This window comes from Eretmochelys imbricata, chromosome 11 (genome assembly GCF_965152235.1).
Source record: "Eretmochelys imbricata isolate rEreImb1 chromosome 11, rEreImb1.hap1, whole genome shotgun sequence".
Taxonomy (NCBI): Eukaryota; Metazoa; Chordata; order Testudines; family Cheloniidae; genus Eretmochelys; species Eretmochelys imbricata.
In genome coordinates, this window is record NC_135582.1 from 73,944,454 (window position 1) to 73,959,844 (window position 15,391).

General features: G+C 41.2%; 1 protein-coding gene across 12 annotated transcripts in view; it reads left to right on the plus strand.

Annotated features, from left to right (window-relative positions):
• HDAC4 (histone deacetylase 4) overlaps positions 1–15,391 on the plus strand; it is a 474,722-nt gene that overhangs the window by 243,634 nt on the left and 215,697 nt on the right. For all 12 annotated transcript variants that reach the window (XM_077830169.1, XM_077830172.1, XM_077830164.1 and 9 more), the window contains one exon: positions 4,040–4,284. In XM_077830169.1, the coding sequence (XP_077686295.1) occupies positions 4,040–4,284 (245 nt within the window). The remainder of the gene's footprint in view (positions 1–4,039; positions 4,285–15,391) is intronic.

A 15,391-nucleotide genomic window follows, 5' to 3' on the forward strand; every position in this document is an offset into this window, starting at 1 on the left:
AGAAAAGGGCAGACAAATAAACAGTGAAAAGTTTTTAAAGTGCTTGTACACAAATGCTAGAAGTCTAAATAATAAGATGGGTGAACGAGAGTGCCTCGTGTTAAAGGAGGATATTGATATAATAGGCATCACAGAAACCTGGTGGAGTGAGGACAATCAATGGGGGACAATCATTCCGGGGTACAAAATATATCGGAAGGACAGAACAGGTCGTGCAGGGGGGTAGAGTGGCACTATATGTGAAAGAAAATGTAGAATCAAATGAAGTAAACTTAAATGAATCCAAATGTTCCATAGAATCTCTATGGGTAGTAATTCCATGCTCTAATAAGAATATAACAGTAGGAATTTATTATCGACCGCCTGACCAGGACAGTGATAGTGACGATGAAATGCTAAGGGAGATTAGAGAGGCTATCAAAATAAAGAACTCAATAATAGTGGAGGATTTCAATTATCCCCATATTGACTGGGTACATGTCACCTCAGGACGAAATGCAGAGACAAAATTTCTCGATACTTTAAATGACTACTTCTTGGAGCAGCTGGTACAGGAACCCACAAGGGGAGAGGCACCTCTTGATCTAGCCCTGAGTGGAGTGCAGGATCTGGTCCAAGAGGTAACTATAACGGGACCGCTTGGAAATAGTGACCATAGTATAATAACATTTAACATTCCTGTGGTGGGAAGAACACCTCAACAGCCCAACACTGTGGCATTTAATTTCAGAAAGGAGAACTATGCAAAAATGAGGTGGTTAATTAAACAGAAATTAAAAAGTACAGTGACTAGAGTGAAATCCCTGCAAGCTGCATGGACACTTTTCAAAGACACTATAATAGAGGCTCACCTTAAATGTATACTCCAAATTAAAAAAACACAGTAAAAGAACTAAAAAAGAGCCACCGTGGCTTAACAACCATTAAAAGAAGCAGTGAGAAATAAAAAGGCACATTTTAAAAAATGGAAGTCATATCCTAGTGAGGTAAATAGAAAGGAGCATAAACACTGCCAAATTAAATGTAAAAATTTAATAAGAAAAGCTAAAAAGGAGTTTGAAGAACAGCTACCCAAAACCTCAGAAGGTAATAACAAAATGTTTTTTAAGTACATCAAAAGCAGGAAGCCTGCTAAACAACCAGTGGGGCCCCTGGATACAAAAGGAGCACTTAAAGACAATAAAGTCATCGCAGAGAAACTAAATGAATTCTTTGCTTCAGTCTTCAGGTCTGAGGATGTTAGGGAGATTCCCAAACCTGAGCCATCTTTTGTAGGTGACAAATCTGAGGGATTGTCACAAATTGAAGTGTCATTAGAGACGGTTTTGGAATTAATTGATAAATTTAACAGTAACAAGTTACCGGGACCAGATGGCATTCACCCAAGAGTTCTGAAAGAACTCAAATGTGAAATTGTGGAACTATTAGCTGGTTTGTAACCTGTCCTTTAAATCAGCTACTGTATCCAATGACTGGAAGATAGCTAATGTAATGCCAATATTTATGAAGGGCTCTAGAGGTGATCCTGGCAATTATAGACCAGTAAGTCTAACATCAGTACCGGGCAAATTAGTTGAAACAATAGTAAAGAATAAAATTGTCAGACACACAGAAGAACATAAGTTGTTGCGCAAAAGTCAACATGGTTTCTGTAAAGAGAAATCATGTCTTACTAATCTATTAGAGTTCTTTGAGGCGGTCAACAAACATGTGGACAAGGGGGATCCAGTGGACATAGTGTAATTAGATTTCCAGAAAGCCTTTGACAAGGTCCCTCACCAAAGGCTCTTATGTAAATTAAGTTGTCATGGGATAAGAGGGAAGATCCTTTCATGGTTTGAGAACTGGTTAAAAGACAGGGAACAAAGGAATAAGTGGTAAATTTTCAGAACGGGGAGGGGTAGAGAAACTAGTGGTGTTCCCCAAGGGTCAGTCCTTGGACCAATCCTATTCAACTTATTCATAAATGATCTGGAGAAAGGGGTAAACAGTGAGGTGGCAAAGTTTGCAGATGATACTAAACTGCTCAAGATAGTTAAGTCCAAAGCAGACTGTGAAGAACTTCAAAAAGATCTCACAAAACTAAGTGATTGGGCAACAAAATGGCAAATGAAATTTAATGTGGATAAATGTAAAGTAATGCACACTGGAAAAAATAATCCCAATTATACATACAATATGATGGGGGCTAATTTATCTACAACTAATCAGGAGAAAGATCTTGGAGTCATCGTGGACAGTTCTCTGAAGACGTCCACGCAGTGCACAGCGGCAGTCAAAAAAGCAAACGGAATGTTAGGAATCATTAAAAAAGGCATAGAGAATAAGACGGAGAATATCTTATTGCCCTTATATAAATCCATGGTACGCCCACATCTTGAATACTGCATACAGATGTGGTCCCCTCATCTCAAAAAGGATATACTGACATTGGAAAAGGTTCAGAAAAGGGCAGCTAAAATGATTAGGGGTTTGGAACGGGTCCCATATGAGGAGAGATTAAGGAGGCTAGGACTTTTCAGCTTGGAAAAGAGGAGACTAAGGGGGGATATGATAGAGGTATATAAAAACATGAGTGGTGTGGAGAAAGTGAATAAGGAAATGTTATTTACTTGTTCCCATAATATAAGAACTAGGGGCCACCAAATGAAATTAATGGGCAGCAGGTTTAAAACAAATAAAAGGAAGTTGTTCTTCACTCAGTGCTCAATCAACCTGTGGAACTCCTTGCCTGAGGAGGTTGTGAAGGCTAGGACTAAACAAGGTTTAAAAGAGAACTGGATAAATTCATGGAGGTTAATTCCATTAATGGCTATTAGCCAGGATGGATAAGGAATGCGCGGAGGGATAGCTCAGTGGTTTGAGCATTGGCCCTGCTAAACCCAGGTTGTGAGCTCAATCCTTGAGGGGTGTATTTAGGGATATGGGGCAAAAATCTGTTGGGTGATTTAATGGGGGATTGGCCCTGCTTTGAGCGGGGGTTGGACTAGATAATCTCCTGAGGTCCCTTCCAACCCTGATATTCTGTGATTCTATGAATGGTATCCCTAGCCTCTGTCTGTCAGAGGGTGGAGATGGATGGCAGGCGAGAGATCACGTGATCGTTATCCATTAGGTTCACTCCCTCTGGGGCACCTGGCATTGGCCACTGTCTGTAGACAGGATACTGGGCTGGATGGACCTTTGATCTGACCCAGTATGGCCGTTCTTATGGTGTCCCTTGTGGTATGGGCCCCTGGATAATTGCCTGCTTGCTACCCCCTAGTGCCGGCCCTCTTTTATATTCAGAAAACAAGTTATTGTGGCACAGGTGGGCCGTGGAGTTTTTATAACATGTTTGGGGGGCCTCAGAAAGAGAGAGGTTGAGAACCCTGCCTTACAATAAATGTGCTAATTACTTATGCTAACAATCTGTTCCACCTTGCAGTTTGCTGTGAGGCTGGGAGTACCTCCTTTCCCAGACGTGAAGAAGAGCTCTGTGTGGCTCAAAAGCTTGGCTCTCTCTCCAACAGAAGTTGGTCTAATAAAAGATATTACCTGACCCACCTTGTCTCTCTAATATCCACACTGACATGGCTAGAATTACACTGCATAAAGCAGTTGAGGTGTACACTTCTATTTTACCAAGTTTTCCTAGAGCCCAGTGTCCCACTTACTGGCTTGCTTTTGGCTAAAAGCATTATTAACCCAGTTTATTTGGGAAACCTTCGTTGGTGCAAACTTGCAATGAGATCAAGAGAGCTCATGTGCAATTTGTTGAAAACACCATACATCATATTCCTTGCTATACTTGTTTTTGGATAACACAGGTTTTTTCCAAAAGAGAGAGGGCATGTTTTGCTTTTAAAACAAGCTACCATCTCAGGGAGTGAATAAATTGTCAAACCTAGATTGTGTGTCCTTTTACAATATGAAATATAAGAGAGATGGTGTTCTTGAATCAGGTATTGTGGTTCCTAGAATGTCTTCTAAAAGCCAAAGCTAAATTCACTATTGAATGGGAAATAGGTCGATGACTTTTTTTTTTTTCATTTTGCAGTTGATGTGAACACAGCACTGCCCTTGCAAGTTGCACCAACTTCGGTCCCCATGGATCTCCGCTTGGACCACCAGTTTTCCATGCCAGTGACGGAACCTACACTCCGAGAACAGCAACTCCAGCAGGAACTCCTGGCTCTCAAACAAAAACAACAAATTCAGAGACAAATCCTTATAGCTGAGTTCCAGAGGCAGCATGAGCAACTTTCCCGTCAGCATGAGGCTCAGCTACATGAACATATAAAAGTAAGTGATTGAAACACAGCTGTGAGCAGTGGGTAGAAATACTAATTAAAAAAAAAATGCTCTAAATACAGATGAACTTGTTCGAAAGGTGGAGAAGCAGTGGGACTGGTAACCCCTGTTTAGAGAATCATATCTATAGGTTTAATACAGAGAACCAAGTACCAACATTTTAACAATGAGAGATTAAATTTAGGTTCCAGTCTCGTAGGTCCTTATTGAGCACCTAAATAAGTGGCCTGACTTTCAAAAGTGCTGAACTGCCCAACTACTCCCATCAACCCACTTATTTAGAGGCCTAAGTGTGAATTTAGGAGCCTGCAGTTAGGATTTCATTTTTGAAAAATCTTGGCCTAAATAAAGAAACTGAGCCCCTTTTATTGACAAAATGGCTATTGAGAATAGAACTTGTAGGAAACCAATGTTACTGTTCTGCCTAATATCTAAATGTAAAAGTGCACTTAAAAGTTAGTGACCATAAGTTTTAGATTGAGGGAAAATATTTTGTATGTGATATGATTCCAAAATTAATCTCACCTGATGGATGCTTTATATAGCCAATAATTGTAGCATTCAGTAGGAAAGTCAAACGAAGGATTGGGTTTGAATGTAAACATTTGTGATTGAGATATTAGAGTCTATATTCGGGGTAGTCATTGCAGTTTATTTTCCTATGGCTTATAAACTCTTTGAGGCAGGGCACAAATATGGTGCTTTTCTAATGGTCTGTGAACATTTCAGTAATATAAATGTGGAACAATGTTTGGTAGCAGTTAGTATCAAGCCACAGGTTAGGTTAGTAGTGCTCTCATCTAGTGTTTAAAGCTATTCAATGTTAATGACATTAAAATCTATATTATAATGCACATAAGGGGCCTATCTCTGCTGAGAGCCACACATGCCGTTCTGTGGACATCAGTGAAAATACACCCAAGTTTCTGATCCAGAATGGGATTGTTGGAATATCACAGTTATGATTTCTGAGATTTCCTGACACAGCTTCAGTAGGAATACTGATTTCAATTTCTTTGCAGTATGATGTAATTTAAATATTTTACCAGTATTAACTGTAGTCATACTTTGTCGTTGTAGGTATAGATTATAAATTCATCTTGTAAACGTTCCTGTTTGTTAACCGAAAGAGCATTTTAGTCAGTACAGTACAGTTCTTCTACTCTAGCAAAGTCAGTCTTCAGTAGGGTTCACAGGATTTTATGGGGCCAGATCTCATATTCCTTTAAAATGCCACAAAAGAGAAGAGGACATGTTGTCAAAAATTGTTAACTGAATTCCAGAGCTACTTTATGTGGATCATATTCTCTATTAACTGCAGAGGAAACTTAGCCTGAGTAAGGAGTGCCGAATAGGGGAGCATTAATTAATTTGATTAATGTGAGAAATTTGGTGTTAGAATCGAGTGCACAAGTTGTCCATTGCACATCTGCAAGTTATAAAGCAGTCCCCTGGATGTTATCTTCTCCAGAGTAGCACAAAAGCACATGCAGGGTTTGTGGGAAGGGGGGTGTGTGTGTGTGTGTGTGTGTGTGTGTGTGAGAGAGAGAGAGAGAGAGAGAGAGAGAGAGGTGTGACTTTCAATATTAAGTGCACGTTAACCTCTGCCCTAATGTTTTAAACTGTTCTGTCAAACAGAATGAAAGCTAACATAACAAATGGAAGTAGGAGGTACAGTTTGGAAGATGGTTGTTGCACAGTGAAAATGTTAAACATTATATAAATATTCAGAGTAACAGAGTATTGCTATGGTAACATCAGTTTTCAGAATTGCGAATGTGCTTTGCTCTCAAAGAGGGGGGTTAGAATTGCACAGGGTACATAGTGTTGGTGTAACATTAAAAAGTGATTGCACCCTGAATCTTATAACTTTTTCATACATATCCTTTCTTTTTAAAGGTTAAGTACTAAAATATATTTACAGACTTTCTAAACAGCAGAATAGACCTATGTTAATTACTGTCCATTGTAACATAATTGACTTAAGTTGTCAGCAGTAATACTTAAACTGAAGATTTAGTGCCAGCTATTGTGTGGATCATCAGCAGTGTGCATGCATGTGTGTGGTGTTAAGAACTTAATCTCTTTAGGGCAGGGACTGTCATTTACCATGTGTATGTACAGTGTCTGGCACAGTAGGGCCTAATCTGGGTGTTAGTTGCCTTTGGGTGTTACCACAATATACATGTTAAATAATGGTACTGTCAGTACCACAGTACTGACTTTCAACACGGACTTAAATTGCACTCTGGGTTTCTGAGCGTGAAAAATGCTGCTCATTCTGAACTGTACGAAAGGTATGGTGGTTGTCAAGTGAGGAGACATTCCTGCTAGTAACCTAATTATAAGGCCGTTAATAATAATCTTAAAAACAACAACATATCACATGGAACCTCCACAATTAATGTACATGTTGAATGTATCTTGGAAAAGTGCATCATCGAATTTGTATAAAATTTATGTTTATGACTTCAATAAAAGTCTACATGATAAAGAAAAATTGATCACGGATTGAACAAGCTAGTTCCTTTAAACCAAACTATACTATTGTCATAATCATTGTTTGCAGTTTTGGCACGTTTTTATTGCATTGTTAATAATTCAACCTACATTTAAAAATAATTGATATTTAATAAAATGACTGGCTGAATTAACCTTGGAAAACTGGCAGCTGTATTTATTCCAACCACCATTAAGGTTATATGAGTTTTCATTCAAGAGCTTGAATGAAACACACAGCCAAAGATAGCAGTGATGGTCGCAATTTATTTTTATTGTTGTTGAGCTGTTTTGGAGCATAGGAAATATGAGGGGGAATGCTCATCCCATTTTTTTTTTTTAAATAAAGCAAACAAATAACCTTGCAGCCAGGACAGGGAAGCAAGCTGTGAGCTGAAAGGTAAAACTTGGCATAGAAATAGCCCTGATTTGAAGGGCTAGTGCCCTTCCTTTTTTCAGAGGAAATAAGTTTTGATTTGAAAATCAGATGCTCAGCGTTTGCAAGAGAGTTCTGTTAAACTTGTAGTGTGTAAGGCAGGGTTTGCTGTGTGTGTGTGGGCATGACTATATCTTTAGCTGCATAATGAAAGTTCTAGTCAGGTATATTGCTGCTAATTATATGACATCTGTAGCTGGAGGCAGGATAAGTGCAGACCTTGAAGTATGAGCGTGTTGAGGAAATATCAGCAAGTGCTTTGTAAACAGATATAGTTTCAAAGATGTATGGGAGAGGAATGACTTCCCTGCTCACTTTAGAAGTACTGCAAGAGTTACTCTGGAGAAAGCTAGCATGGGATTTGTGTGTAGATTATTGCAAGCCAGCAGTCTCTCAAAGTCCTTCAAAATTAAGTGTTTTCTGAAAAGCAAAGCCAAACAAAGTACCAATCAATGCCAGGTAGGGATTCCCTTTATGACCCCTCCTATTTGCTCTAGTGATTGAACCTTTTGCACTGTAGACATATCTGATTCATGGCATGTCAGATCGGAGTTCTGAGCAGAAGTTAGCAGTGTTGGCTATGAGTATGTCTGCACTGTGAGCTAGAAGTTGTAAATTCCAGTTTGAGTGGACATACCTACGCTAGCTCTGATTGAGCTAGTACGCTAAAGAGAGAGAGTGGCTATGGAGTGGGGGGCGGAGGCTAGCCATCCTGAATTCGTACCTGTCCAAGATGCTAAGCATGAATTTGGTTAGCTAGCCCTTCCCACCACTTGCACCACTGTGGCTTCTCTGTGTGTTTAGCACGCTAGCTCAATCTGTGGGTATGTCCACTTGAGATGGAATTTACACCTCCAGCTCAAAATGGAGATAGACCTTGTGTTTTATAGTATCATGTTATTCGAGAGGTTAAGGTATTGTAGAAGTCTCTAGTTTCAACATGTTTAACGTTAGAGTAAAACCTCAACAAGCTAGTTCAGAGATCCTTAAATTGTTCCATAGCTTTGGAGGTTAGAGCATTGGCCTTCTAAATTAGGGTCCTCAATTCAAATCTCCATTGGGCCTTGTGGAAACTTTTGTTTAAGTGTGGTGTTGGTATAGCAGAATGGTTCTTCACAGAGGGTATGAAAGATCCCACAATCAAACGCTGACAGGCCACCTTGGTGCGTGTGATGTTTCAAGTCAAAATAAGGCAAAGGTTATTATCAGAAAAGATTATTAACCTTTGGAGCAGATTACTAAAGCATGTGTTGATTTCTCCATCACTTGTACTCATTAAACCAAGACGTCTTTGTAAAAGATAGGCGAGTAGTTCAGCCACAAGTCATTGAACTGGATATATGTTATTGCAGGAGATCAGACAAGATGATCATAATAGTGACTTTTGGCCTTAACATCTTCTCCATTTCACTGAAGCAAGCAAAGCATGAGATACCTGCTCATTCACATCACCTGCCTTGCCCTCCCACTTTTGGTGTTAATTTTATCACTTCTTAATTATCTTAACAGACACATTTAGCAATTGTCTCTTTCCTGGATTTGCAAGATAATATGAATGCAAATAATGTTTTTGCAGAGGATCTTCATCATTCAGACTCTTCCTATTCTTATATCCATGAGACAAAAGAAATGTTTCAGTCAATGCAATACAACATGGGCTATATTAGTTTTTGGAAGAAGGAAGGCTGGCCATGCCCAAACTTATTAGGCTCACTCACATAACTTAGAGAGACGAAGACGAACATTGGATCAATACGGAATGGGAAGATTTTGATATCACTCTGGATTGTGTTCTGCTGAGGTAAAAGGTCTCCTCAAATTGGACCACATGCATGTGTTAAATTAATCCTTCTGTATGGGACCATGTAAGAGTTAGCCCTGCCTACTTCCTGTTTATTCCCACAAACACAACATTTTCTCACCACTCCACTTGGGAATTCAGAATTACGAAGTCGACTCTTGTAGAAGGTTGGACTTTGGTCTGCAGGGTATCTCTAGTCAATCCTGGAAAAAGTGCTAGATTTGTATGTTTTACAAAATATGTTGAAATTAGATGAAAGGTCTGTTTTTCCAACCTTCAGCTTGGGTGTTATGTTTCTAACTGCACAGAGGTAGAGGGTTTGAAGAGACCAGAAACAGGAAGAAAGGGTTGCATGTTCACACTTAAATTTGTTTTTTCCTGACTTTTAGGTTCTATTAGTGCAGGGGTTCTCAACCTTGTTCTTTCTGAGCCCCCCCTCCCTCCCCCCCCGCCTCGGCCAAACATGCTATAAAAACTCCAGGGCCCACCTGTGTCACAATAACTGGTTTTCTGCATATAAAAGCCACAATAACTGGTTTTCTGCATATAAAAAGGGCGGGAGTTAGGAGTTAGCAAGCAGTAGCATGCCACAGGAGCCCCTGCAAAGCTACATTGCTCAGGCTTCGGCTTCAGCCCTTGGGTAGCGGGACTCAGGGCCTGGGCTTTAACCCCATGTGGGAGGGCTTCAGCTTTCTATCCCGGGCCCCAGTGGGTCTAATGCTGGCCCTGCTTGGTGGTCCCCCTGAAACCTGCTCCCGGTCCCTCCAGGGAGCCTCGGACTCTTGATTGAGAACCACTGTATTAGTGGAAACGAGAGCAGATACCATTCCTAACCTGCCCCATAGACACACTCTGTGGATTCCAGATTTGCTTCTTCCTTGGGGTTTGGCTTTTGTTGACCGAGAACACAAGCACTGTCACCTATTGCAATTTTATCACCAATCTTGCGATATTTGGTGATTTTCTGAAAGCCCCAGCTCCTGGATTCATATTACATGAGTCTCAGCTTTCAGTTAAATTGGCAACATGAACTGTAGTTTCAAAAACTAGGGGGCAAATAAAGATATCCTAGATCCTTTTCCCCAAGGAGCCACTCCCACCTCCCTTATATCCTAGTGGGGCAACAAGTTGCCTGTCTGGATAGATCAGCAAAGCCCATTTAACCCTTTGCCTGCAGGATCAACAACTACTAATAGGATTCAGTATTTAAAGCAAACACTAGCAGTCTATTGCAGGAAGTTCAGAAATATTACCAGAAAAACTCTGTACATATTAAACATTATGGTGGCACATCCTATGGATTGATAGAAAAAGCACTTATTTGATTGATTATGTAATTATGTAGATAGGAAGTTTTCAGTAAAAATATAATATAATAGACTGAAAATACCTTCTTCTGTTCTAGAAGGCTGGGTAACTAATTAGTTTTGTTTTATTTTTGACTGTTATGCCAGATGCAGGTAAAAAATACACTTTTTAAAAATAACTAAACATGGATTTACTCAAGCAGTGAAGCCTTTGAAATATCTTAGGGAAAAACACTCATTTTGAATGGACAAAAAAGTTTAAATATTATAAAGCTTGTAATATGGACAGGCAGAAATCCATGAAATTATGTTGCATATCTTTCTGTGCAGGGAGGAGGTAATCATGGCTTTGAATCTACTTTTGAGGTTTTCTTTTCAGTTTTCAAGTTAGCTATAGATTCAGAAGTACATTTTAGTATTTCATATAATGTTATTTTCTGTAAGTAATAACTACTGAGCTGTGGCAGTCCTGAGAATAACGATGGGCTGGATTAAGTCCTCCCTGCTGGTCATGAATTCCCCAAAAACTATCAGGGTCTCCAGTATTATTCATTCTGTTGTATCCTGGGGGTGTGTTATGACACTATCTTGGGGGGGGGGGCGGGGGGGAGCACTTCTGCTTTCCTGTACTATATTTGTGACATAAGTATCTAGAATTTATGAATTTAGCTCTCCTGTGCTTTTCCATTAAATTAAATGACAGGCATATTATGCATGTGTGTGTACTTACTGCTTATATGTCTCTTTTTGGGTATATGGGCAATAATATCCACATGCCTCTCTGCTGTATTTTGTCTAGTTATGCATTAGATCAAGGTGGCCAGCCTGTGGCTCCGGAGCCACATGCGGCTCTTCAGAAGTTAAGATGGGGCTCCTTGTATAGGCACCGACTCCGGGGCTGGAGCTACAGGTGCCAACTTTCCATTGTGCTGGGGGGGTGCTCACTGCTCAACCCCTGGCTCTGCCACAGGCCCTGCCCCCTCCCCTGAGCTGGTGGTGACCTTGCTCCTGCCCCCTCCCCCCTAGAGCCTCCTGCACACTGTGAAACAGCTGATCGGGAGGTGTGGGAAGGGAGGGAGAGGCGTTGATCGGTGGGGCTGCTGGTGGGTGGGAGGGATGGGGAGGTGATGGGGGGATGCTGATGTATTACTGTGACTCTTTGGCAATGTACATTGGTAAATTCTGGCTCCTTCTCAGGCTCAGGTTGGCCACCCCTGCCTTAGATTATTACAAGCCTTTGCAGGCAAGAACTTTGCTTAGCATATTTTGGATACTGCAAAGCACAGTGTACAGTAGTACATAAATAATAGATATTGCATTACATGTTTGTCTTGGCAAGTAATGTAACTTAAAATAGCTTTGCATTATTGCCCTTGTAGCTGGTGAGTAATTTCAGTGCCAGTAGATACTGAATGGCTAAACATTAACCATAGTAAATATTATATAGGTGTATACGGATATACCTAGAGAATTAAATACATTTTGAATAGATTTCTTAAGTAGCTTTTTATAACTTGAAAATTTGGAGGATACCATGTCTTTTAAAAGAAATATATACAGCTCCATTACTATAAATTACAGCAAATAGTTCTGTAAATATTTAAAAGGACATGTTAACTTGAGTTCTACTCATTTCAAAAAGTAGTTAAAATGCTTTCAGACCCTGAGCCCCCTCCTGCCAATTTCTGCAGTTTGGCAATCACATTTTCCATTTTCTGTCAAATGTTTTTCTATCTGCTATTGCTGTGTGAAAGACTTTCACAAAACAGGGAAAAAATGACTGACACTAAAAGAAAACAGTGACATGGACTATACACAAAATGCTGTTAAAAATACAGCCTGAACAAACTGGGAAGGGAAAGAGACCTTTTTGTCTGTAATAAATCACTTTATAGTAATTTTAGGTGTTGTTTTTAACAAGAGTTGGTTTAAAAAAGTATTATAGAAGTGTGATTTTTTTTCTTTTAATTTTAAAATTGACAGTGCCCCTTTAAGTCTCAACACTCAACCTTTTCCAGAACATGACTCCATGTTAGAGCCTAAGAGTCTCAGGCCCATCCTCCGTTCTAGCCATAAAGGAAAGGAGTGTGGTTGTGAAACCTCCTGGATATATTCATGACCCCTTCCTTCCTCCCACCCCAGCTGACAATTGTTGCTTTAATGCAAAACAGTGGCAGCAGTTGATTGCTTTTAAAGTATTTCATCTCAGCTCTCTGGAAGAATTGGTCTCTGCATAAGTCCAGTCAATACAAAGGTCATGAAAACTAGATGTAAGGGAACTGTTGCCCCCTTAGTAACATTCAGTGGGGGTGTTTTGGTTGGCTAGCTCCCAGTACTAAAAGGGGAAGGGGCTATGGGAAATCAGGACCCTGAGACTAACAGTCCCCAGGAACAATGGGGAAAGGCCAAAGCTCCAGGTCAGCTTGAATGACAGGGCGGGCAGGCTAATCAGGGAGTCAGGAGGCTAGGGAGGTCCTGTCCTCCGTGTGAGCTGGATTTGCCTGGGTCAGACAGAGTGGGGCCAAGCTAAGGAGAAAGCAGGGGCCCGAGCTGAGCTGGGGAGCAGAGCTGGGCCAGATCCAGAGGGACCAGAAAAGCAGCCCAGAGAAAGCAGACCCTGTCTTGGGAGCAGAGCTGCAGCCCCAAAGCCAGAGGCACAGCCAGAGAGAGCAGACTTGCCCTGGGAGGAGAACTGCAGCAACCAGAGCCAGACGGGCCAGAAAAGCAGCCCAGGAAGCAGGTCAGTGCTGGGAGCAGAGTCACAGAAGCAGCCTGCAGAGCAGACCTGTCCTGGGAGCAGAGCTGTAGCAACCAGAGGCAGAGGGGCCAAAGAAGCAGCTCAGGGAGCTGGAGGCAGAGCAGCAGCAGCAGTGCAGAGACAGAGTGGTGGAGCCGGGTGTGGTGAGCAGCTGGGGAGAGTGAGGGGGACCCTGGGCAGCAGGCCCAGCACAGGGAGACGCCTCAGCCAAGAGGCTCTGCAGGCCATGCTTGGATCGTAACCCCGATAGGGCAGGGGTGACACTGGGAAGAAGGGTCCTACCACTTGGAGTCTGAGAGCATGTGGCTAACACCAGAGCAAGTGTCCAACCCACAGTATCCCTGCAGCACAGCCAGGGCCTGAGAAGGAGGCCCGGGACTTACAAGGAACAGACTGTGAACGGCACTGACATTCCAGAGACACTGTTTGTGATGTTCCATGCCACAGAGCCGGGTGATGTGTTTCCTTTAAACTTTCCCATTTTTCCTTACTCTTTTTAAAATTAATTGTTGATTAAATAACTTGCATTTGCTTTAAATTGTATGTAATGATCAGTGGGTCAAAGAAGTGCCCAGTGCAGAGAGAGTACCCCGGAGTGGGGACTCCCTAGCCCCTGTCCTAGGTAACCATAGCAGGGTTGGGGGTCAAGCCCCTCAGGAATCCTGGGCCCAGCCTTGTTGGGGTCACAAGGACTCTGCCAGACAGGAGAGTGGAAGAGGAGTCCTCAAGGGCAGGGAGGCCTCTGGGTAAAGGAAGTGGGAACGAGGATTCAGATCCTTTCACTAGCCCACTTCACCGGGGTAGTGCAGAAGCCAGGAAAGTTCCCCACAATAGCGGGACTATTCCCCCGTTACATAGAGAGCTAGAATCTGAAAGAAATAATATTTGTGGTGGGAAAGTAGAATGGGTACAGTTAAGGAGTTCTGCTTATCAGAAAAGCAAGATCACTGCATACACAGAGTAATGAGAAAACCCAAACATGTTTAGAGAAGATAAACTCAGCCTTATGAAGGCTTCACACCATATGGAAATATAGAAAACTGTCTTTCACAACTATCGTGAAACTTCACAAATTGCTAAAACTTGACATCTGAAAGCAGTTCAAGAAAGCAAGTTAAAGGCTGTTCTCTACTGATGGCTCCTGTGGCTGCTGAGGACTTGCTGCAGAGAGAAATGTTCGTATCTGTAAAGTGATGGTAAATGGATACATTAAGGAGATGGATTATCCACTTAAACATGCTTTGTGAGCCATGTAACAACATTTGTAGTCCTCACTAATCTACTTCACTAAACACAAACAACCAAATCATAAGAATAACAGGAATTTGAATGGGGACTTGGGGCCCGATCCAGCTCTCCATGAAATCAGTCTTTCCACTAACTCCAGTGGAAATTTTGTTGAGACTTTGTCTATGAAGGACTTGGTTCTGAACTTTCCACTTTTCAGTTTCCAGTTCCAATCCAAACTTGGTTGGTAGTGACCCAAAGCTGTTGCCATTTACATTTTAATCAGTAGCCGAAGTGACATGATTGAGGAGTCTGTCTAGTTTTAGGACACAGGTGTTTATCCTAAAAAACCCACCACAATTAGCACTAACTGATATATTTATTGGTGGGCTTACCAGAGGACTGAATGGACATTGCCTCTCTTATCCTATCTTTCATACAGCTGGGCTCTCCAGGTCAGGATTCAGGCACTTTGGTAGCATAGTATCAGGAAGCTTGCACAGCCACTGTCCATGCTGCACTGTATCTGGTTTTGGATACACTGAGGACTTTGCTTTCAGGTGCTGTCAGACTGGCACTTCCATTAGCACTAAATGAAATACACATAAGTGTTGTTTTAATGGTGGGACAGAAGATATTATGGCAGAGAGACAGGTAAACATTTACAAGTCAGGAAATTGCACGTGCAACTGTAACTTTTGTGCCTTCTGTGTACACATTGTCATGAAAATTTCAATTGTATAATCTCATATTGTTCCTCAAATAAAGCTATACTTTTTACCTACATTCTTTGACACACGTTTACTTTTTCTGCTAGTGTGTACTACTTTGTGCATACAAGAGAGTCCATAGAATTAATTTATATACAAGATGACCAGTCAATGGAGACAAGCAGTTGCCATGACCACAAAGACTTAAAATTTTAAGCACAAGAAGAGACCAAGTGTTGATTTGGTACAATGTGTATTCTCAGAGAATAATGATTCCAAAGGAAATTCCTTTCTTTATAGCCATTATTATTTATTTCCTAAATTTACCAGTGCAATATATAATATGATGACATTATCTCC